This window comes from Choloepus didactylus, chromosome 4 (assembly GCF_015220235.1).
Source record: "Choloepus didactylus isolate mChoDid1 chromosome 4, mChoDid1.pri, whole genome shotgun sequence".
Classification (NCBI taxonomy): Eukaryota; Metazoa; Chordata; class Mammalia; order Pilosa; family Megalonychidae; genus Choloepus; species Choloepus didactylus.
The window spans coordinates 165591388-165615017 of NC_051310.1; the positions used below are offsets into that span (position 1 = coordinate 165591388).

The 23630-nt window shown below is 37.7% G+C and overlaps 1 protein-coding gene across 2 annotated transcripts in view; it reads left to right on the forward strand.

Moving 5' to 3' along the window:
- The window catches only part of AP4S1 (adaptor related protein complex 4 subunit sigma 1), a 61624-nt gene that overhangs the window by 25150 nt on the left and 12844 nt on the right, over window positions 1-23630 (forward strand). The window contains exons 2-5 of one of the 2 annotated variants that reach the window (XM_037834748.1): window positions 14004-14207; window positions 16660-16746; window positions 17686-17754; window positions 22199-22210. In XM_037834748.1, the coding sequence (XP_037690676.1) occupies window positions 14070-14207; window positions 16660-16746; window positions 17686-17754; window positions 22199-22210 (306 nt within the window). In that variant the 5' untranslated portion in view covers window positions 14004-14069. Of the gene's footprint in view, window positions 1-14003; window positions 14208-16659; window positions 16747-17685; window positions 17755-22198; window positions 22281-23630 lie in introns of both variants that reach the window. The other variant, XM_037834749.1, reaches the window with a different exon arrangement.

Genomic DNA, 23630 nt, shown 5'->3' on the forward strand with positions numbered 1-23630 from the left:
TTGACAGATGAATAAACAATCATTGTGGAATTCAAGTAAATTCTGAGGTAGAGAAACAAACTATTTTAGTGTATAAAAAAGAGTATCGAACACATTACAAACTCTATTACTAATTAGATGAAAATCTACTAATGACCTGTACTATTTTCTATTTTAGGGAAAGAGAAATTCAGAAACAGCTAAATTACTTTGAGACTTACAGAATGAATCAATATGGTGTGGCAAATAGAATCTAGCAGTTGTTATTCCCATGTTTCCTGTGCTTAGGTTATTTTGATTAGATGCTCCTTGCACATCAATTTTTTAAAAAAAACAGCACATATTTTAAAGAAATGTGGCATTTAGAAATGTCACAGTAAATGAAACATTAGCTTCATTATTCGGAATAAACATTTACTTTACAGCTAGATACTTGTGTAAAAATTGTGTAATTCAGTCTAGTGTTAGAACAAGTCCATCACTCCAAAAACAGAAACCCTGTGCCCATTAGCAGTCACTCCCCACTTCCCCCCTGCCCATCACCCCTGGACGTAGACAACTACTAGTCTACTTTCAGTCTCTAGAGATTTTATTTTGGGGACATGTTCATCCTTGTTGTAGCATATATCAGAGCTTTGTTCCCTTTTTTTTTTTTTAATTATGGTAATATGTCATAAAGTTTGCCATTTTGAGCATGTTTAAGTATACAATTCAGTGGCATTAATTATATTTACCATGTTTTGTATCTTCACCACCATTCATTATCAAAACTTTTTATCACCCACAACAGACTTTATTCCTTTTTATGGCTGGATATTTTATTATATGAATATACTATATATATTTTTTTATCCTGTCATCTGTTTGTGGACTTTTGGGTTGTTTTCCACTTTTTGGTTATTATGAATAATGCTTCTCCCAACATTTCTGTAGAAGTCTGTGAGGATGTATGTTTTCATTTGTCTTGAGTATGTGTCTAGAAATGGAGTTGCTGTGTCATTTGGTAAATTTTTGTTGAACTTTTTAAAAAAGACCAAATAGTTTCCCAAGTAGCTGTAACATTTTGCATTCCCATCAGCAATATATGAGAGTTCCAGTTTCTCTACATCATGGCCAGCACTCATCATTGTGTGCCTTTTTTTATTATAGCCATTTCAGTGGGTGTGAAGCGGTATCCTACTATAGTTTTAAATTTCATTTTCTTAATGATTAATGACTTTGAACATCTTTTCATGTGCTTATTAACCACCCATATATCATCCGTGTTCAAATGTCTTTTCAAATCTGTTGTCCATTTTTAATTGGTTGCTTGTCTCTCTCTTACTGAGTTATAAAAATTCTTTATATATTTTAATTATGAGTCCTTTATCAGATGTATGATTTGAAATATTTTCTCTTAGCCTGTGGCTTTTCTTAATGAAGTCTTTTAGAGTACATGTTTTTAATTTTGATGAAGTCTACTTTATCAATTTTTTTATGGATTGTGCTTTTGGTCATCTATCTGTTTCTTCTAAAACTTTCATACTTTTATCTCGTATATGTTTGCCTATGATCTATTTTGAGTTAATTTTTGTGTATTATGTAACATAAGGGCCCAAATTCATTTCTGTAATTTCTTGAGTTAAAATGAAGATTTTTAGAAGCATCTGGTAAATCCTTGGACAAAAGAATGGTCCTTCTCTGCCTGCTAGAAAGTTCATTGTGTTCCAATACATGTGCAACTTTGGGAGAGACTGCCTGTGGACGTGAGACAGCTGCCATACAGCCAGCCAGCCAGATCAGCTGAATGGACGCGAGGATGTATGGGGTGATATGTGACAGCCAAATTGCCCTCATCCAGTATTCTACAGGTTAAGATCCATGACCAAATGAAAAAGTTATCCACGAAACCTGTATGTTTATGTTTTCTTCTCTCCTTTGCTGCCTTGTACCTCGTTAAGCACTCAGTCAGTATTATTTGATTTGGTTTGATATTCAGAAAGGTGAGCTCCATGACCCTGTCTGAGTCTCCTTGCTACTCTTGAGTTTGGTCTGTGTACCAATGGCATCAGCATCAACTGAGAACTTGTTAGAAATGCAGAATGTCAGGCCCTTCCCCAGACCTGTGTGTTTTAACAAATTTCTGTGCTCATTGAAATTTGATAAGCAGAGCAGGGCAAACTATGGTTTGGAATTTGTCTGACATGTTCCTCAAGATTAGACTGTTTTAATGTGTTTTTAGGAGGAAGGCCACAGAGATAAAGTGCCATTTTCATCACATCATATCAAGGATACATACTATCAACATGATTTATGACTGTTGGTGTTGACCTTGATCACCTGGCTGAGGTGATCTCCACTTTAAAGTTATTCTTTCTTTCTCCCCCTTTCCATTATGTACTCTTTGGAAGGAAGTCACTAGGTGCCGCCTACACTTAATGGTTGTGGTTCTAACTCTTTAAGGGGGGAGTGTGTACGTAAATTATTTGGAAACTTACGTGGGAGATATATGTCTTCTCCCCCATCTATTAATTTTTTCAATCATTTATATTAATATGAACTCATGGATATTTGTTTTACGCTTTAGGTTATAACCTAGTATGACCCACAGATTTTTAATTTCAGAACCCACTAAAGGACTGTAACCCAAAGGTTGAAAAACACTATACTAGACCATGGACTTGTTGTAGGATCTATGTGCCGGTTTGAGTGTATTGTGTCCCCCAAATGCCATTATCTTTGTAGTCTTGTGTGGGGCAGAAGTTTTGGTGTTGGTTAGATTTGCTTGGAGTGTGCCCCACCCAGCTGTGGGAGATAATTTTGATGCGATGTTCCCATGGAGGCATGGCCCCACCCATTCGGGGTGGGCCTTGATTGGTGGAGCTATATAAATGAGCTGACTCAAAGAAAAAAAAGAGAGTGCAGCTGGGAGTGATGTTTTGAAGAGGAGCAAGCTTGCTAGAGAGGAACGTCCTGGGAGAAAGCCGTTTTGAGGCCGGAGCTTTGGAGCAGACGCCAGCTGCCTTCCTAGCCAGCAGAGGTTTTCTGGACGCCATTGGCCATCCTCCGGTGAAGGTACCCGATTGCTGAGGTGTTAACTTGGACACTTTGTGGCCTTAAGACTGTAACTGCGTAGTGAAATAAACCCCCATTTTATAAAAGCCTATCCATCTCTGGTGTTTCGCATTCTGCAGCATTAGCAAACTAGGACAATCTATATCTTACTCCAGATCCTTGCACAGTACACAGTGGGCATTAAATAAATGTTTGTTGAATGAAGGAAAAGCTCTTTCCAACAATTGCAAATTTTTCCTTCTCATTAAAAAAAAATCACATAACTATTCAAACAACGTAGACATATAAAGTACCCTGGTACTCCATTTCCTACCTCTAATCTGATTAATCGTTCCAAAGCTGTAACCAATGCATGTTGTACATTGAATTATGCACCCCAGCAAAAGGCTTGTTCTTTTTTTTATGCAATTTTTTTGTGATATATTCACATAAAATACAATCATTCAAAGTGTACAATCCGTTGTTCACAGTATCATCATATAGTTATGCATTCATCACCACAATCAATCTTTGAACATTTTCATTACTCAAAAAAACAAAATTAAAATAAAAAAGAACATCCCAAACATCCCATTCCCCTCCTCCCCCCCATTGTTCATTTACTTTTTTTAATACAGTTTTATTGAGATATATTCGCACACCCTACAGTCATCCACAGTATACAATCATTTATTCACACCACCATCATCCATTTATGCGTTCATCATCAGAATCAATTTTTGAACATTTTCCTTACTCCAAAATAAAAATAAAAGCAAAAATAACACCTAAATCTTTCCATCCCCTCCATCCCACCCTATTCTTCATCTAATTTTTGTCCCCATTTTTCTACTCATCTCTCCTTACAGTGGAGAAAGGGAGTGTGAGCCACAAGGTTTTCATAATCACACAGTCATACTGTGCAAGCTACACAGTTTTATGATCATCTTCAAGAATCAAGGTCACTGAGTTGCAGCTCTACAGCTTTGGGTATTTCCCTCTAGCCATTCCAACACACTAAAAACTAAAAGGTGATATCTGTGTAGCGCATAAGAATACCCTCCAGAGTGACCTCTCGACTCCATTTGAAATCTCTCGGCCACTGGAACCTTATTTTGTTTCATTTCTCTTCCCCCTTTTGGTCAGGAAGATCCCCTCAATCCCACAGTGTTGGGTCCAGGCTCTTCCCCAGGAATCATTTCCCGTGTTGCCAAAGGGATTTACACCCCTGGGTGTTATGTCCCACATTGGGGGGGAGGGTAATGAGTGTGGGCTTAGTGAGAGGCTCTCTTGGAGGGGAGACACCTAGGCACAATTATAAGTGGGCTTAGCTTTTCCCTTGGAGCAACTAGCCTCACAAGGAAAAGCCCCCAGATTGAGAGCTCGGCCCACTAAATTGGCAGTCTGCAATGCTTGCGGGAAAATCAGCAATAACCCAGGTGGGGAAGTCCAACATTTCCACATTTCTCCCCAGTTCCTCTGAGGGCTCCCACAAATACACTTTTACTTTCTGCCCATATCACTCTGGGATGTATCGGGATTTCACCTCAGCTTGTACAAACTCACCAAATCCCACTTCCCTTTCACAGCTCCATGCACCTATGCTTTTCAAACAAACTGATCATATAGGTTAAATTATCTAGTGTGCTACAGAAAATATAGATCCTGCACCAAATAAACATCTCCTCCCTTGGTCTCACACAAAAGTTGTAGTTTTAAAACCCAGTCAGTAACGTCCTTTACCGCTGGGCCTGATTGGCCTTAGTCCTAACCATCTCCACTTCATTCATATCTCTAATTGAAGAAAAGACTTGTTCTTAATCTTCTTCTGTGTTACTGTGGGTGTGAACTCATTTTGTAAAGAGTAGCCTTTGAAGATGTATTATCAGTTAAAGTGTGGGTTCATTTGTGAATGGGATCTTCTAAAATCCTATTTAGGTATAGCCACTGTGCCAGTTTGAATGTGTTATGTCCCCCCAAAATGCCATTATCTTTGATGCACTCTTGTGTGGGCAGAGGTGTTAGTGTTGATTAGATTGTAATTCTTTGATTGAGTATTTCCATGGAGATGTGACCCACCCAATTGTAGGTGATAACTATGCTTAGATAATTTCCATGGAGGTGTGGCCCCACCCATTCAGTGTGGGCCTTGATTAGTTTACTAGAGCACTATATAAGCTCAGACAGAAGGAGCGAGCTTGCTACAGCCAAGAGGGACACTTTGAAGAACACACCGGAGCTGAGAGAGGAGCTGCAACTTACAGAGACATTTTGGAGATGGCCTTTAAAAGAAGACTTTTGCTCCAGAGAAGCTGAGAGAGGACAAATGCCCCAAGAACAACTAAGAGTGACATTTTTGAGGAGCTGCAGCCTAGAGAAGAATGTCCTGGGAGAAAGCCATTCTGAAACCAGAACTCTGGAGCAGTGACCAGCCATATGCCTTCCCACCTAACAGGTTTTTCAGACACCATTGGCCATCCTCCAGTGAAGGTACCCGATTATTGATGTGTTACCTTGGACACTTTATGGCCTTAAGACTGTAACTTTGTAACCAAATAAAACCCCTTTATGAAAGCTGATCCATTTCTGGTGTTTTACGAAAAGGCAGCATTAGCAAACCGCGATAGCCACATTAAATCAGGGTGGGCCTTCATCCCTGTGACTGGATGCCTTATTAATAGAGGAAATTCAGATGCGATGAGCCAGAAGCCAGAATTCAGGGGAAATCAGAAGAGCAAACACAAGGAGAGAGAGATCATCATGGGATGAGAGGCAGAAATGCAAGCAAAGGAACCCCAAGGATTGTGGCAAGCCAGCACCAGGATGCTGCAGACATCAAGAGAAAGGATGGCATTGCTGATACCTTGATTTTGGATGGCTAGTCTCTGAAACTATGAGACAATAAATTCCTGTTGTTAAGCCAACCAGTGTGTGGTATTTGTCATAGTAGCCATGGCAAACTAACACAGAACACATCCTTCTAGATCTTCTCTATACCCTTACATGTAAATGCCCATGCATGTCAGCAACTTTGTTTTTTGAACATCAATGTGATAGGTGAACTCTAAAACATCAAGAGAATAGCTAGAGTGTATCCTGTTTTGGCTTCTATGTATGAACCTGACCCACCCCCAAAGCCCTGGCTGGATCTTATCAAACGTCATTGGAGAGATATGTTCTAGAATTCATCCAAAGGACCTCCCATTCAACCAACCTAGCTGAGGTTTCTTGGGTCCTTGTCCCCATCATTTTGATCTCGTGCTTTGGCTCCCACTCTTTCCTTGGCCTCTGTTCTTATGGACCTGCTTTGGATTTCTTCTTCCATCTCTAGTTTGGGTACTCTTCCAGGACTTGACCTTTGGTATTTGCCCTCTGGCCATAACCCATAGGGCTTTTGGCACGGAGCTCTTAGGCTGTCAACCAAGAATAATATCTACCTCACAGAGTTGTGAAGATTAAGTAAGGTAAATGATAAAATTCTTGTAAACATTTAGCACACTAACTTCTTTCTTTCTTCCTTTCATGTACTTTAAATTGGGGGGGAAATGCTGATAAGGTTATAGGGAAACAGATATATATGTATACATTGTTAGTGGCCTTTTAAATTGTTAGGACTTTTTGCAGTGTAATCTGGTGGAATGCAACAAACATATCATGAAAACAATTCAACCCTTTAATCCAAGGATTCTACTCCTGGGAATTTATACTGAGGTATAATTAAAAATCTATAAGCCTAAAAATGGTTATAGCAGCATTATTTATCGTAGTGAACAATGGAATGAACCTAGGTACCACAACTAAGAACTGTTAAGTAACTATGATGTGAACACCAAGTCAATGTTTTTAAACTATTTAAATGATTAGGAAGATTGTGCAGAAACATGGAAAAATGTATACAAAATAATGTTAAGTCACAAAATCATCACCAAATTCTATGTTCACATGGATTACAACTATGTAAAAAGGACATACAAATAGATAAAGATGAAAAGAAACCAGACAAATGATCCTTGAAACATTATGCTAAGTGAAAGAAGCCAGTCACGAAGGACTACATTCTACGTGATTCTGTTTATATGAAATAATCAGAATTGACAAAGCTATAAGGACAGAAAGTAGATTAATATTTGCTTAGGGCTAGAGGTTGGAGAATTGGGGAGTGACATCTATGGGGTATGGGGTTTCTTTTTGTGGTAATGAAAATGTTCTAAAATTGATTGTGGTGATGGTTGCACGAATCTATGGATATACTAAAAGCCATTGAATTATACAATTTAAATGGGTGAATTGTAAGGTATGTGTTATATGCCTCAGTAAAGCTGTCTACAAGCAGACAGAGAGAGAGAGAGAGAGAGAGAGAAAGAGAAAGAAACCAGACAACTTGGAAGAGCTCCCAGTTGCCAAAGCTGGCACAATTTGAGCAACAAAATAAGTAACAGTACTGGATATAAACCAAAATGTAAAATAAACATGTATTAGTATGTACTGATATAGATACATGATTTAATAAATTTAAAAATGGGACACAGAGGTAAATCTTCCTTAAGAATCCTGAATAATATATGTAGCTAACTTCCCCCTCCATGAGGTGGAGCTTAATTCTCCTCTTGACTGCCGGCTGGACCTAACAACTCACTTCTAGAAGATAGAGTATGGAAAGGGGAAAAGAGAAACTTTATGGCAGAGAAATCTGGAAACACCGCCTTAAACACGTGATGAAAGTTAACATCCTCAGAGATGCCATGTGGATGCCATGTACCCCCTGGTATGTTGTGATGAGGAGGGCACTTCACCTTTGTGATATTCTTTCCGAACACCTGTAACTCCTTTCTAATCAGGAGGAAATAGATTAGACAAACCCAAATTGAGGGACAGTCTAACAAATAACTGATCTTTATTTCCCAAAACTGCGAAGGTCAAGAAAAACAGGGAAGGTCTGTGAAACTGACACAGACAAGAGGAGCCCAAGGAGACCTATCACTAATAATGTGGTATCCTGATGGGATCCTGCAATAGGAAGAGAACATTAGGTAAAAACTGAGGATATATGAATGAAGTATAGGCTTCAGGTAATAATAATGTGTCAGCATTGGTTCATAATTATAATGAATGTACCTTGCTATGGTAAGATGCTAATAATAGGGGAAAGCGGGTGTGGAGTGTATGGAAACTGTGCATACTGTCTTCACAGATTTTCTGTATATCTAAAACTGTACCAAAAAATAAAGTCTATTAGCTAAAAAAAAAAATCAGTGGGTTGCAACTAGCACCCAGCATTTTATTATGACAACTTTTAAACATATAGCAAAGTTGAAAGAATTTTACAACAAATTCCCATATACCCACTAACTAGATTCTTCAGTTAACATTTTACTATACTCCTTAATCGTATCTAACCCAGTATCCATCCATTAATTTATCTCAATTTTTTTGCAAAGTAAATTATAGACATCAGTACACTTCCCCTAAATACTTCAACATATATATCATTAACTAAAGTTATATATCTGTTATTTGTTATAGTTTATTTTCTTTTAATGTAAAATTCACGTATAATAAAATGCATAAATCTTCATGTACACTCGCAGTTTAACAAATCCAAATATCTGTGCAATCTAAGCAACTCACAAACAGCATTTTTTGCAAAATGAAATACCATAGAAAATATCAGAATGAATACATATAATATGGGGAAGCATTGTTTTGTGAACTGCTGCTGCAGTTATATATGTACTTGTGTACTGGGTTACATTCTTTACATTCTTTTCCTCTCGGGGTTTTCTAGATTCCATGCTAGAGCATCCTAGCACCCTGTGTGTAATGCTTTCCCCATTGAAACTTCCTTCCTTTCTTCTCCCTTGATTTTTCATACACATTCACAGTGGCTTTGGGGTGTGAAATTTCCTAATTTCCTGGCCATGAAAACATCTTCCCCAGCCCTGTGTGTTGTAGAATGCAAAGTTTATTAACAGGATATTCATACCTTCTCTCTGACCACTCCCAACACGTGTCTAAGCAAGTGTTATCCTTATCACCCTCCCTCAGTTTCATAATTATTTGATCTCCCACCTCCCCTGGTGACTGGTAACAAGGATAGTTGCTTAAAGCATTCATGCTCAGATCTCAAACATGTGTTTGTCTCCAGGTCTCTGCATTGTATAGTTTGGCAGTGTATATTTTATAGTAGAAATAGTTTACTATTATGCTTCTCTAATTTATTACCACCGTGGAATGCTACCATAATGAATTGTGTAGTTGCTTATGAGCATGCAAAAAGAACACATTCAAGTCTTCAGATGCTTTCAGCTACTCTTTTCAAAACTGGCATCATGAGTATCAGTTCAACGTGTCCTTATTTGTCATCCTTGTTTTTGAAGTTAGTGAGTGAGAAGGAATGCTGTGCATGTAAGGTAGAAAACAACTTGATCCCTTGATCTAACATCTCAGGGGGATCTTTTTACATCTCATTTTACAACTTAATGCAACCAGGGCATGTAAAGGTAAAAGTCTGGCCATGAGCTCCTTTAAGAGGATAATTTTTTTGTTTAACTAGGCAGTGGGAATCCAAGGTACAGGATTGTACCTTCTAACTACGGTAAACTTTCTACCTATCATAAAGATTTTCATTTTAATTTCTACTGTGGTAATGTATATACAACATAATATTTCCCGTTTTAACCACTTTCAAGTAGGCAAATTTTCAGTGTTAATTATATTCACAGTGTTGTGCTACCATCACCACCATCTATTTCCAAAACTTTTCCGTCACCACAAACATGAAGTTTGTTTTAAAAAAATGATCTGAAGAGGAATAAAAGAAAGGGTGGTAATATTAACTTACTAGTCACTGCCACAATTTACCAGCAATAATTCATAAGGAGAATAAAAGCAGCACTTGATACAAAATGATTAAGCACAAAGAGGATGTTGCAATCCCACCTACAGCAATGAGCTTGTCTTCCTGGAAAAGGGAGTGAATGACCACAGGCCTTCCCCATGGCACAGCTGTCACATCCTTAGCTGAGCTAGCCTTGATAACATCCTGTCTGCCCCGTGATTCTGCACACTAAATGAACACAGCAACCCAGACTTTGCCAGACTGGGCCTGTGTATTGAGCAGCGTGGCTCTTTATAGCTGTTAGAGTTTGGAATTGTGCGATAACCATCTGCCTGATAAGGTTTAGGAAATAAGAGATGAGCTGGGAGGACAAAGAATAGTAATATAAAATTTAGTCCAAGTATTATCCCATAATCTGTTGTTTCTATTTGTGGCGAGGAAGTAATGATAACAGCTCAGTCGTACACTGAACACTTCCTATGGACCAGACCCTTTACTAAGTGCTATTTGTATGTTACCTTTTCTCACTCTCACACTGCAAAGGTAGCCATCAAACTGGAGTTCAAAAAGGCTAAACAGCTTGGAGTCACAGAGCAGGTAAGTGGCAGAGCCAGGTCTGTCTTACTCAAGTACAAGCTTTTAGTCTGGATATTCTCCTATCTTCTCAAGCAAGCAAAATTCCCACAGAAAAATCCATGCTGGTTTCCAGCTTGACTTAGCTACTTAGTCCAGCACACAGCTCTACCCTCTCTTTATCATCGGGTGGGCCCCAGCCTATGTGCACTTTGCTGGGATTCTGATTACTCACAGAACCTCTCCTACAATCAAGGTCCTGTGTGTCTGTGCAATCTCCTTGCTTCACTGGAGCTCAGTTTATCGTGCCATGACATGTAAGTAAAGGAGTCTTAACTCCACACTTGAACAGGCAGTGATGCCTCATCAAAATAGATAAAGTTTTGTGCTGAAAGAGGCTACAAAGTAGATCAAGCCCTGTAAGTCAGCCTCTGCCTGGTGTTTCGACAGCTGAGTCCTTTGCAAACTGACTTTTGTCGACTGCCTTCAGGCTGTTGCTACGATGCTTACCTGGGCTGACCTAGCCCTGTAGTGATCTTCCCCCTTTATCAGTCTCCTAGGCAGCCCGTTGGGAAACTGATCCCTGTCACTGCACCTGCTAAAAGTGGAGTTAACATTTCTTGGACAAGTAGTAACATCAAAATCAGAATTTTAGTAAAGAATTCACATTGACCTCTGTGCCATATTCACTCTATACCATTTCATTCATTCATTCTAGATACAGATATAGAGTGTCTTGCATATCTCAGGTAGTGATAAAGTGACTTCCCCAGACAGAATAACAAAAATCCTGAAGTCTGTTTATTTTCAAGGGACGTGAGGGATCATCCTGCTCAGGGTTCTCAACCTAGACCCCTGGGTGCATGTCCTGGAGGTCTGTGACTCCCTGAGGTTGTTTAATAGCATTTGGATATCTGCCTCTTTGTGCATTTTTCTGGAAAATATTTGTTAGCTTTCTTTGTGTTCTCAGAGGAGTCTGTATTCTAGTCTAATGCACTGTTTTACAGACAAAAATACTAAGATTTAAGAAATTAATGGATTGCCTAAGGGCACACCATAGAGAATTCAGGAATTTATGTAGTAAACAAGTGCTAATGCTCACAGTATCTTGATGTAGAAAAAAAGCAAAGCTAATCTTATTTTATGGGTGCCAAAGAAGGCATAAATAATTAAAGGTCTTTAATATACTTAAGGAAGAAAAACAAATATTGTTAACATTTAACATGACTGGTGACATCACCAGTCATGACATCATGTGGTTATCATGAACCCCTTGCTATGATGTGAGGTATTTTTTCCAAAAGTCCAACCCAGTCTAATTATAAGAAAATTATTGGACAAACCCAGATTTGGGAACATTCTACAGGATACCTGGCCAGTACTACTCAAGACTGTCATGGTGATGAAAAACAAGAACAGACTGAGAAACTGCATGGTCCAGAAGAGACTAAGAAGACATGGTGATTAAATGTAATGTGGTATCCTGGATAGGATCCTGAAACAGAAAGATGCCATTAATGGAAAAATTGGTGAACTCCAAATAAAGTCTGGAGTTGAGTTAGTAATGTACCAATATTAGTTTCTTGGTTTTGATAAATGTCCTATGCTAGTGTGAGATGCTAACAGTGCCTGTCTTTGCAGCTTTTCTGTAAATCCAAAATCAATCTTTTGACTGATATTTGTAGATATTACAAAATATGGAAATGATATTGTCAGATGAACCAGCTGTGGTGCTCATGATGAAAGAAGGACTGGCCATTAGTTTCTATTGTGCTCATTTGCATTGGTTATTTCAAAATCTATATTGAATATGAGTAACAAATATGAGAGTAACAACTGAGTTAGGAATAACAACCGGAAGCATGAACACCTGAGTGACGAGGATGAGTTTGGGGGTGCTGTAGACCCATGCAAGATGCTCAGCCTCCGGGCTGCACCCCATTTCTGCAAGATAGTAATTCAGTTTATCACTGAATCACTTTGAGTGTGTTAACCTCCCTAAACGTCAGTTTGCTTGTCCTTAAAATGGGGAAAACAAAAGTACCTGCCTCAAAAAATTGTGAGAATTAAATAATATATGTAAATTACTTAGCACAGAACCTTATAGGGCTTGTTCTAAGTCCTAGTTACAGAACTTTGACAGATAGTTGATATTACTACTGCTGATTCCACCACTAAGGAAAGAAAAGCTTTAATACAGATCTTGTTTCCATTGCCCGTAAAATAAAGTTTAAAACTCTTAGCATGGCACGCCAATGTTCATAGTGGCATTGTTCACAATTGCCAAAAGGTGGAAGCAACCCAAGTGTCCTTTAACAGATGAATGTATAAACAAAATGTGGTCTATACATACAATGAATATGATTCAGCTGTAAAAAGAAGTGAAGTGCCAGTACACGCAACAACATGCATGAACCTTGAAGACATTATGTTAAGTGAAATAAGTGAGACACAAAGGGACAGATACTGTATATGAAATAAGCAGAGTAAGCATATTCATGAAGTCAGAAACTCGAATACAGGTTACCAGGGGCCCAGTGGGGGAAGGGAATGGGGAGTTAATTTTTAATTGGTATGTAGTTTCTGTTTAGAGTGATGGAAGTTTAGCAACGGATGATGGGAATGGAAGCACAACTTTGGGTATGTAATTAACACCACTGAATTGTGTATTAAAAAGGGGGGAAATTTTAGGATACAATGTATACAACAATGTAAGCAGTATGCTAAAGTTAATAGCATAATTATAATAATACTGTTTCATGAATTACAACAGAGTTATCACACTAACGCAAAATGCTAATAATAGAGAAAACTGTATTGTGAGGGCAGGTATATGGAAATTCTTTACTTCCTGTGTGATGTTTCTGTAAACCTACAACTGCTCTAATTTATAAAACAAAACAAAACAAAAATCCTTAGCATGACTTCCAAATTCAAATTTATCTTATTTGAGTAGCTCAATTTCCTGAAACCATTCTTCTTATCCTCTGCACTGCAACCACCGTGAACTTTCCAGAGCCTTCATATCCGTACCCCTGATTTCTCTGCCTAAGAGCCTCTCCCCTACATCATTCTTCAAGACCTAGCTTAAATGTTCCTTCTCTGGGAAGTTGTTCCTAACTCTCCTGTGATATTCCTTCCTCCCTTCGGTGTGCCTACAAGTGTCTACCTGTCCGGTTATAGCTCATCACCTGGTACTGCTATTATTGGTTTACCTATCGAGCACCTTTGCTAGATGTAAAGAATCAGATGATCAGAAATTACTGTTTCTTCATCTCCATATTCTCCTTCTGGTTTTTGACACATAGTTGGTGCCCAATAAGACTGATGAATAAATTGAATGAATATGAGTTGAAGCATGTGGATACTCAAAATTGTTTGGGGGAACAACTAAAAAAAATTTATGTTTAGTTATTATTTATTAAAACCTCATTTTGTTCTTAGGAGTGACCATTGTTAACAGATGATATATTATTTACTGTAGTTTGTTAAAGAATCATAACATTGTTGTGGAACAAATTTAATATGATTCTTCGAGAAATTTGATCTTGTCTTATCTTTTTGTTCTATTTTCTTCCAGGTTCCACCACCCTTGCCATAAATTTTGAGTTGTATTTGGAAAAATACTGGCCAGAAAGAAAAAAAAATGATAAAGTTTTTCCTCATGGTGAATAAACAAGGGCAGACCCGACTTTCTAAGTACTATGAACACATGGAGATTAACAAGCGGACACTTCTGGAAACCGAAGTCATAAAGAGCTGTCTCTCTCGATCCAGTGAACAAGTAACTTTATTTTTCTGTCTTTATCTCTATTCAACTCAGCAGTGATGGCAAATGTAGTAAACATAGTAATAATGAATCTTAAGGGCCATCATTTTCTTTGAACTATATTCTTTCAAGAACTGTTAGGGAAAATAAGGAATTAAGTGAAATGAAGACTAAAGCATATCTCTCTTTACATTCTTTTAAGGAAAATAACAAGGAAAACCAGAGAAAGTCTTGGTTCTTTTTCAGGTCAGCATATTTGCCTCAATGTGCCATGAAAGTGACAGCTTGAATTTACCCCTGTAATAGATGTATTTTCTTTTTCTGTTCATATGAATTGAGCTCTTGGAACTCTTGCCAGTGTCTGTAGCAGGTGGCTTTCTTTAAGCCAAAAGGTGAAGGTCAGATAATTGGTATGGAGGTGAACACTCGAGACCCATTTTGTGCCAGAGGATAATAATATAATTCTCTTGTGGGGTACAATCTTTTTTCTGGTTACCATTTTTATAAATATACCACCAACATAATACTAGAACTCATGATTTAAACACAAAACAAACTTGGTTTGAACTTGCCTATTTTATTATGTAGATGGGGAAAATGGAAGTTAAAAATTCATGTGAAACCACAGGTCTGCCCACTATGCCAAAATGGAGGTTAAATAAAATCACTAAAATAATAATACATAGGACTTTTTAAAAAACTGAGTCTTTATTTTTACAAAGAACTTTAATTGGAGAATTATACTTAATCCAGGTAGCAAACTCAAATTCATCAAAAATCACTCAACAACTGAGGCAAAATCAGAAAACTTGTTTAAACTTTCCATTAATTTTGTCAGTTCTCCATTTCACTACATGCGTAGAAAGGCTGCCTGTGGGAACCACTGCTGGGTCATAAAATATTTAGCTACATCAGTGCTCATAATTTACATGTTGCAACTGTGTTTCCCTTGGCTTCTAAATTGATTTTCCAGTTGGAACATCTGAGAGCACCTCTTTGAATTACTACTTTGGTCTGCCATGGCACACACTGCTTCACGTTCTTGTCAGAAGGAAACAGAAACTGTCAACGGTCTGTGTTAATAGCCACATACCTTAAGTAAAGGTAAACACACTCTTAGAAGTAATCCTATTGTAATTTTTCTACAGCCTCCACAACTTCAAACATCATTTTCACTGATCAGTTACCCTTTGAAATATAAGCTTTGGAATGCATATGCCATTGGATATTTTTGAAGCATTCTAAATTATTTTAGATTTTAAAAGGAACCTGCTGAGATTTTGGCATAACCAGGCACCAAAGTAGCACAATCTCAGCACAGTTTTTATTTTATCCACAAAAGTGCTTTGATAGCTTTTTTTAATGTCAGAAACTCCTGAGAGGCTTTGAAGAATGTTCCTCAGTTCTTTCAAATAGGTTGTCTTTCCTTGAAAGATCCTACTGAGCAGAAATCACACAGGCTCCACAGTGAGCAAAAAGCTGCAGAACTGACTTAGTACCTTTATCCTAATTTAAAATGATAGCCTCAAATTCCTCCATATTATAGACTCTCAGTCGGCCTTCCCACAGAAGAATTTCTACAATCAAAATTTGCAGCTTCATTCCCAGGTGCATCTGGGCACCCGGGAGCAATATATCCCAGTACAGAAGCCATAAAGTTCATGCTCAGTCTCACATTTGGTCAAATGCACCCAAAAGTCCAAAGGAAGGGCAACACTGCCTTCAGCCAGCTGTTGATTCCTGTCTGCCCTTTGCACGCTGTTACATTCCTACTACCCTTTGTGCCATGGCTCTAGGAGAGAGACAAATGAGAAGGGTGTTGTTTCATCCACAGGTCAGTGGTGGTAAGCTAGTTATTAATTCATATGAAGCAGTGTTTACAGTGGGAGATTTTGTCTAGCATCTGCCACACCAAGGCCATCTTTAAATAATTTATAAAAGAGAATGTACATCGATTCTTTTCATCTGCCTAGAAAAAAGAAATCAAGATTTTTTATTTATTTATTTTTAGTAAGTGTGCTACGCTACATATATTGGACTCTTCGAAGACTATTAGTACAAAACTGAGAATCTCCATTTGCTTCCAAAAGAGCCCAGGGAAGGTAGAAAGAGAGAAATCTTTGTTGTGTTTCCTTATTTTCACATCGGAGGTGGTTTAAAATGCTGAATTCGTTAGTTTTCCCTACTGAGTTCCACACAGAGCCAAGCGAGGGAATGAGAAAGAGGACAGGTGGGAACCCAGGTGAACACAGACTTTTTTCCAAAACCACTTCATTACCAGCTGAAGGTGCTTCCAAGCGGTCCTGAACGTTGTGAAAAGCAGCCCAACAAAACTTGGGTAATATTTTAATGTTCTATATTTCTAGGAATGTGTTGGCAGATACTCAGATCAGAAACTAGAAATTATACATGTCATTTTGAAGATATGTCAGCTATAGGAACTAATATCTAACTGTGTTTCATCCAGTGCTCTTTCATTGAATATAAGGATTTTAAGCTGATATATCGTCAGTATGCAGCACTCTTCATTGTGGTTGGAGTTAATGACACTGAGGTAAGATAATAGAAGAGCCTATGAAAAATGCAAGAAATTTAGAGATAATGGTCTGATTTTTATTTCTCCTTAAATTGATATTTTCTTCCTACTTGCCTCCCTAAGAATTGTCTTGACTCTTTTAAAGGACCTTGGTTTCTACTGAGGTAGGGGAAAGCTGTGTGATAGAAAAATGCCTACAATGTTTCTTGGATTAGATGAGCAGCTTATAAAACTGGAGAAGCACAAAGCTGCAGGCTGCCTTCCATCCAAAGCAATTTCAGTGCCTCTCTCTTGTCGCCCAGTGCTCAGGGGGCAGCTTAGAAGAGTTTAGAGACCAGTCACTTGTGGCATTAAACATAGACTGACATGTCAAAAGCCAGAGCAAGCTATCAATATGACTGCATTGGGATTACATCTCCTCAGATTTAGTTCACCACTTCAGAAATGTCAGTTCCAGACCAATAGCACATATCGCCATGGAATCCCTGAAAGGGTGTTTAAGATCTAAAATACTTTAAAATCTCAGTTGATTGTTTTCTAATCCATGAACCCAACTTTGAGGTAGTTTCCCCATCATGTTTTATAGATGAAAAATGATGGCATGAAGAACCTGAAAAACTGTTTAAGCCAGTTGGTGGTGAAATTAGGGAGAAGAGCTGAGAACACTGAACACTAGACTCTTAAGATTTCAATCTGGCTAGATTTACCATGGACTTTAAAAAAAACTTACAGGTTATGGTTTTGTACATTTCTCCTATTGACAAGCTTCTTTTAAAGAAGTGAGCAATGGAACTATTCTGAGTACTTGTCAGTGGGAAGCTGCTTTGCTCAGATTTTCTGTTCACCACATCACATGCTCTGAAACCTGGGAGTGTATCTGACTGGGCATCTTTGTGTCTAACTTCCACACTAACCATTCTAAAAAATTGTAATTGTGCTCTTCCTCTTTTATTCCAGAATGAGATGGCTATTTATGAATTCATTCATAATTTTGTGGAAGTTTTAGATGAGTACTTCAGCCGAGTGGTAAGTCTAATGGCTAAATATTGGTTTTCTTCCTCAGTCCAATTTCCCCAAAAATTGGGTCTCTTTGGGACTCTATCAACAACATGTGTTAATATAGAGCTTTAATATGTAAAAGTTAAAATACAGATGATGCCATATTTTCTCTACCTTTCCTTCTGGCTCATCCAAAGTGTTACAAACCTGCTTATGCCTTAGATCTGCATAAAGTTCCAGTTCAAGTAGACTAAGAATCTCTTGGATTTCTTTTCTCTCAATTATGAGATTTTGCTATCTAAAGCCTCTCTCTTTTTCACTTCCTTCTGTTTCCCCCACTAAGGGACTGGGACCAGGACCATTTATCCTTAAGAATCATTTCCATCCAAACCTTTGCTTTAACAGTTAAAACCACTGCCCCTTAAAGGAATACTTGGTTACCTTGCCAACAGTCTGTTTTTTGGTAACAGTTTTATTAACATATAATTCACATGTCATACAATTCACCTATTTAAAGTGTATGTTCTACAGTTTTTGGTAATTGCAAAGAGTTGTGCAACCATCACCACAGTCGATTTTAGAATGGTTTCATCACCCCAAAAAGAAACCCCATACCCCTTATGAGTCAATCTTCATTTTTCCCCAGCTCCCCATCCCCTCCGCCCCAAGTTCCAGGTAACAGCTAGTCTTCTCTCTGTTTCTACAGATTTGCCTGTTCTGGACATTCCTATAAATAGAATCTTACAATATGTGATCTTTTGTGATTGACTTCTTTCACTTAGCATAATGTTTTCAAGGTTCATCCAAGTTGTGGTATTTGTTAGAGCTTCTTTCCTTTTTATTGGTGAATAATATTCCATCATATGGATATACCAGATTTTCTTATCCATTCACCAGTTGATGGACATTTGTTTTTTTCCCCACTTTTCGGTTATTGTGAATAACGCTGCTATGAATATTCACATATAAATGTTTGAGTGGATATATGTTTTCATTTCTCTTGTGTATGTTCCTGGGAGTGGAAATGCTGGGTCACATGGTAACTCTGTTTAACAGACAGACTCTTTTCCAAAGCTCCTGTACCATTTTACAGTCTCACCAGCAGTGTATGAAGGTTCTGATTTCTCCACATCCTTGCCAACATTTCTCTGTCCTTTTTATTATAACCATTCTAGCGGGTATGAAATGCTATCTCATTTTGGTTTTGATTTGCATTTCCCCAGTGAATAACAATATTAAGCATCTCTTCGTGTGCTTATTAGCCATTTCTGTATCTTCTTTGAAGAATTGTCTATTGAAATCCTTTGCCCATTTTTAAATTGGGTTGTCTTTTTTATTCTTGAATGGTAACAGTTCTTTCTATATTCTAAATACAAGTCTCTGATCAGATAGAAGATTTGAAAATATTTTCTCCCATTCTGTGGGATGTCTTTTCACTTTTTGTTTTCTTCTTTGTTTTCTTTTCTCTTCTTTTTTTTTTCTTTTCACTTTCTGGATGGTGTTCTTTGAAGTACAAATATTTTTAATTTTGATGAAATTCAATTTATCTACTTTTGTTGTTGTTTCTTACATTTTTGGTGTTGTGTCTTAAGAAAGGCTTTGTCTAACCCAAGGTAATGAAGATTTACTTCTGTATTTTCTTCTAAGAGTTTTTTTAGTTTTAGCTCTTCCATATAGGTCTGTGATCCATTTTGAGTTAACTTTTGTATATTTTATGAGGTAGGGGTCTAACTTCATTCTTTTGCACATGTGTATCTAGTTGTTCCAGCATCATTTGTTGAAAAGATTCTTCTTTCCCCATGAATTGTCTTGACACCCTTTTCAAAAATCAATTGACCAAAAATGTAAAGGTTTATTTCTGGATGCTAAATTATGTTCCATTGATCTCTGTGTTCTCTTTATGCCAGTACCACACTGTCTTGATTACCTGCTTTGTAGTAAGTTTGAAATCCAACAGTCTTTCCAACAAATCAGTGAAGGTGTTTTACTTTGGTGCCACAGTTTTTCCCAAGCCTTGGTTGGAAAGTCTTGAGAAGTAGCGGTGGCATAAGCCTGCTTTTCAAAATTGTTTCATTGGTTTTGTTTTGCTTTTAAATAAAAGGATTTTGAAGTAGTTGTTTCCAAGCTTCATCTTCCTGAGGCAGTGAGGAATCTGCTCCATAATTAGTAATCTTGAGCGCATTGAAAGCCCACTAAAGCAAAACTCATGTTAAGAAGTAAAGTCTTCAGCTCAACTCATAATACCAGAAATAAAGTTTGCCAGATTTCTTCGTGGGACAATCAACTAGCCTGTTTTCATTGCCTTAGTGCGGTGGTTTCAAAGTATGGTTCCTGGACTGGCAGCATCAGGATCCCCTAAGAACTTATTAGAAACGCAAATTTTGGACCCCAACCCAGACTACTGAATCAGAAACTCAGTGTTGAGGCCCAGCAACCTGTCCTTTAACAAGTCTTCCAGGTGATTCTGACTTATACCTAAGTGAAAACTACTGCCTTATTGCACCAGGCTTGTTGTCAGCCATTTCCTAAATCAAGGGTTGGAGCTGGGAAGCTGCCTGCTAGCCTGTGACATGGTAGTGCCTCTAATTAGGGAGGGATTGGTGCCCACCAAAGCAGGAAGAGGTCCAGAGGTCAGGCCATTCCAGAGACTGACCTTGAAGGGACAAGGGGCATTGAGACCAGCTTTAAAATCCATTTCTGTATTGATTGCTTGGATTGGGCACTGCAGACTAGCACTATCCAATGGAACTTTCTGTATTGTTAGAAATATTCTGTATATGTGCTGTTCAATACGGCAGTTACTAGCCACGTGTGGTTCTTGAGAACTTGAAATGTGGTTCTGAAGAACCAAAATTTTATTTAATTTTAATTAATTTAAATTTAAGTAGCCATGTATGGCTGGTGGTTACCATATTGGCCAGCATAGCTCTAGTTCCTCCTTATCTCACGGTGACTGCTTTCTTGTTTAGACAGACTGGTTGCAAGTCAAGGTTTGTGATCCAGAGCTGGCCATGATTAGCCACTTCCAGGTGACACCCAACAAGAAGAACACAATTTCCCAAAATAGCAATGTTTTAAATCTGAAAAAATAAAAAGCATGTACAAGCACGATCATTGCTGAGCTTTTTAAAAATTATTATTGTTATATTCGGTAAATGAGAATAAATAGCAGGTTGCTGAATTATGGCTTTAATTCTAGGGAGCATGTCAGTGATCACATAAACAACAAAAGTAAAGATTAAAATTTAATTTAAACCAGGAGTTGGACAATAGTAAAGGATGGCCTGGTTTAGGATGACAGTAACAGGAGGAAGAGGAGGAGAAGGAGGGAAAAGAATACTATGGGAAAGAAAAATAAGATCTGTCCTACTGACAGAGAATGCCTTGTCATCTAAGATTTATTTTTAGGCTTGTGAGTTTTAACCATTCTTTCGGGGGCTATTTTTAAAGCTTAGAGAGTTTCCGAATCTTAAATTTGGAGAACAGCCTCATGCTGTCTGAGCTGAGAGGAGCATCTTAGCATCACGTTTTCAAAATAGAAGGCCAAACCAGTCAGCTTCGGAAGGGACAGTTTGCACATGATGAGGGCTGCTGCTGTTGAAGAGGTGGTGGCAGAATTTTCAGGACAGCCAGTCATTTTACAAACCTTAAGTCCTTTCAAATATGATTTTAATTCTATTTTCTTTTTTTCTCCCTCTATGAATTTTTCATTTCATAAATGTGTTCAATGAAAAAATGAAAATACATATACGCAAAAAGAAGGGGAAGAAGTTCACCTATAAGTCCATCATTTATTGTTAACTACTCTTAGGTATATTTCCTTTTAGATTTTATGTTTATATCTATTTAAAACTATACTTTTATCTGTCTCCCTATATGTACATATATATGGGCTAATACTATATATATACCATTTTATAACTTTCTTTTTTATTTCACAATAGGTCAGTACTTAGATAACTACATCATTTATGGACTTGCTATAATTTTACTAGTCCCCCTTGATAGACACGTAGGCTGTTATCAATAATTTACAGGTATAAACATTACCTTGAATATCCTTATCATGCTTCATTCTGCCACAAAGTATCTCCTTAAAATAAACTTCCAGAAGTAAAGTTTCAAAGGGTATGCACATTTTTAAGGTCTTTGCTACACATACCAAGTTTTCTACCATTTGTAAAGATTGAGTTAATTTCCTTCCCTTTCTACGGATGGATCGTTCTGGCTTGTAAAATTCCTCTAAACTGAGGGCTCTTTTTAAATGCAGTTTTATTGAAATATAGTCACACACCATGCAAGCTGCAGGTTTTTTTTTTTTAAGTCACAATCTCAAACACAGGGCTTTCCCGCTCTCAGACAGCCTCTTGTTCCTGCTCCAGGCCCGTAAGCCAGAGGAATCTCTAACTATCCTAAGTGATTTGTGTCCCAGTGCCTAGTTCTCACCCACTGCAATCTTTTTCTCTTCCAGAGTGAATTGGATGTATCCTTTTTCAATTCCATGAGCCAAGTTTTTCATGGTACTGTGCAAAGTGCACTCCAGTACTGATGAGGTAAGTGCCAAGTGTCAGAAAATGATCCAGCAAAATCCAGAATCCAGAATCCAGAATGTCAGCCAACAGCCATGACAAGATAGCCAGGTACAGGTGCTTTGCAGAACCACTGCCTTTTTTTAATAAAGACAATTCTTAAGATTCTTTTTTTGATCCCCCAAGGCAGGGCTATGACAGTTAATAGGGCTAAGGTAGCTAATAATAACTGTTATATCTTAATCTAATTTCTTTTAAGCACATGGAATAGGCTCTTTTCAGGAAGTCCTTGGTCCTTAGAGAGACTGGATTTTCATGACCGGGTATAAATCTCCAGAAATCCCCCATATGACCCAAATAAGGCCTTCAGGCATGATAACCTGGAAGGTGGAACAAATTGCCTGACTTGTATTCAGTTCCTGTTATAGGAAAGTTCTCCTTTTCTTCTGTTTCTCCCTTTTAAGTCCAAGTATCCAAGGACTCCAAAATCAAGGGTGATTTGCTTATAATACTGCAGGCCTGCAGATTTCGGCAGGAGCCCACTAAGGTTTGTTTGAATGACCTGGAGGCAACTTGATTTTTAAGTTATTTTTTTAACTGAAAAATCTGCTTTCTGCTTGAAAGCAATAAAAGAATCCTTTGAGAACATATTAAACTTGAATCTAAAACAGTAACTTAATATTATAACAATTTTATATATATATTAATTAGATACCTATGCCCGGAACCAGCATGTTTGTATCCACTTAATATTCTTAAGAAATGGTCATTTCCGTTTTACTATTGATAGGAAACATCATCATGTCGGTAAAACATATTTTCAGACTTAATTTGGAAGTCTGTTAACAATTAACTTGGGAAATCTGAGTGCCCTCTAGTGGTGAGTAGCCTAAATTTATGATCCCTTTGACCTAGGAGAGCCAAAACCATGCATATTAGGATATATTTTTATTCGGCATCTAACATTTCATTTTAACTAAATAGCAGTTCAAAAAATAAATCTCTTCCTACTTTGGCAGGGGAATAAAATATATATATATATGCCTTTTGATTTAAAAAGTCATTAGGAAGATAGCAAGGACTAAAAGATTCTGTGCAAATTCCATTTTAGGCCCTGACACTAACTAGTTGTGTGTATCAGACAAGTCATACAACCTCTTCATCTCAAAATGAGAGAATCAGAATAGAGAAGCTTTAAGCCTTAATATATGATGACAGAGTGATTCTAGGTAACTGAGCTGAGTTACCCTACACCTAAATGTAGGCAGAGGGAGACCTACAAGTGTAGATATCCAGAGAATTGAAGTGTGTCAGCTATAAAAGGATAGATATTATAGTTGGATTACTTGTGTTGCTGTTTTATATAGACTATAT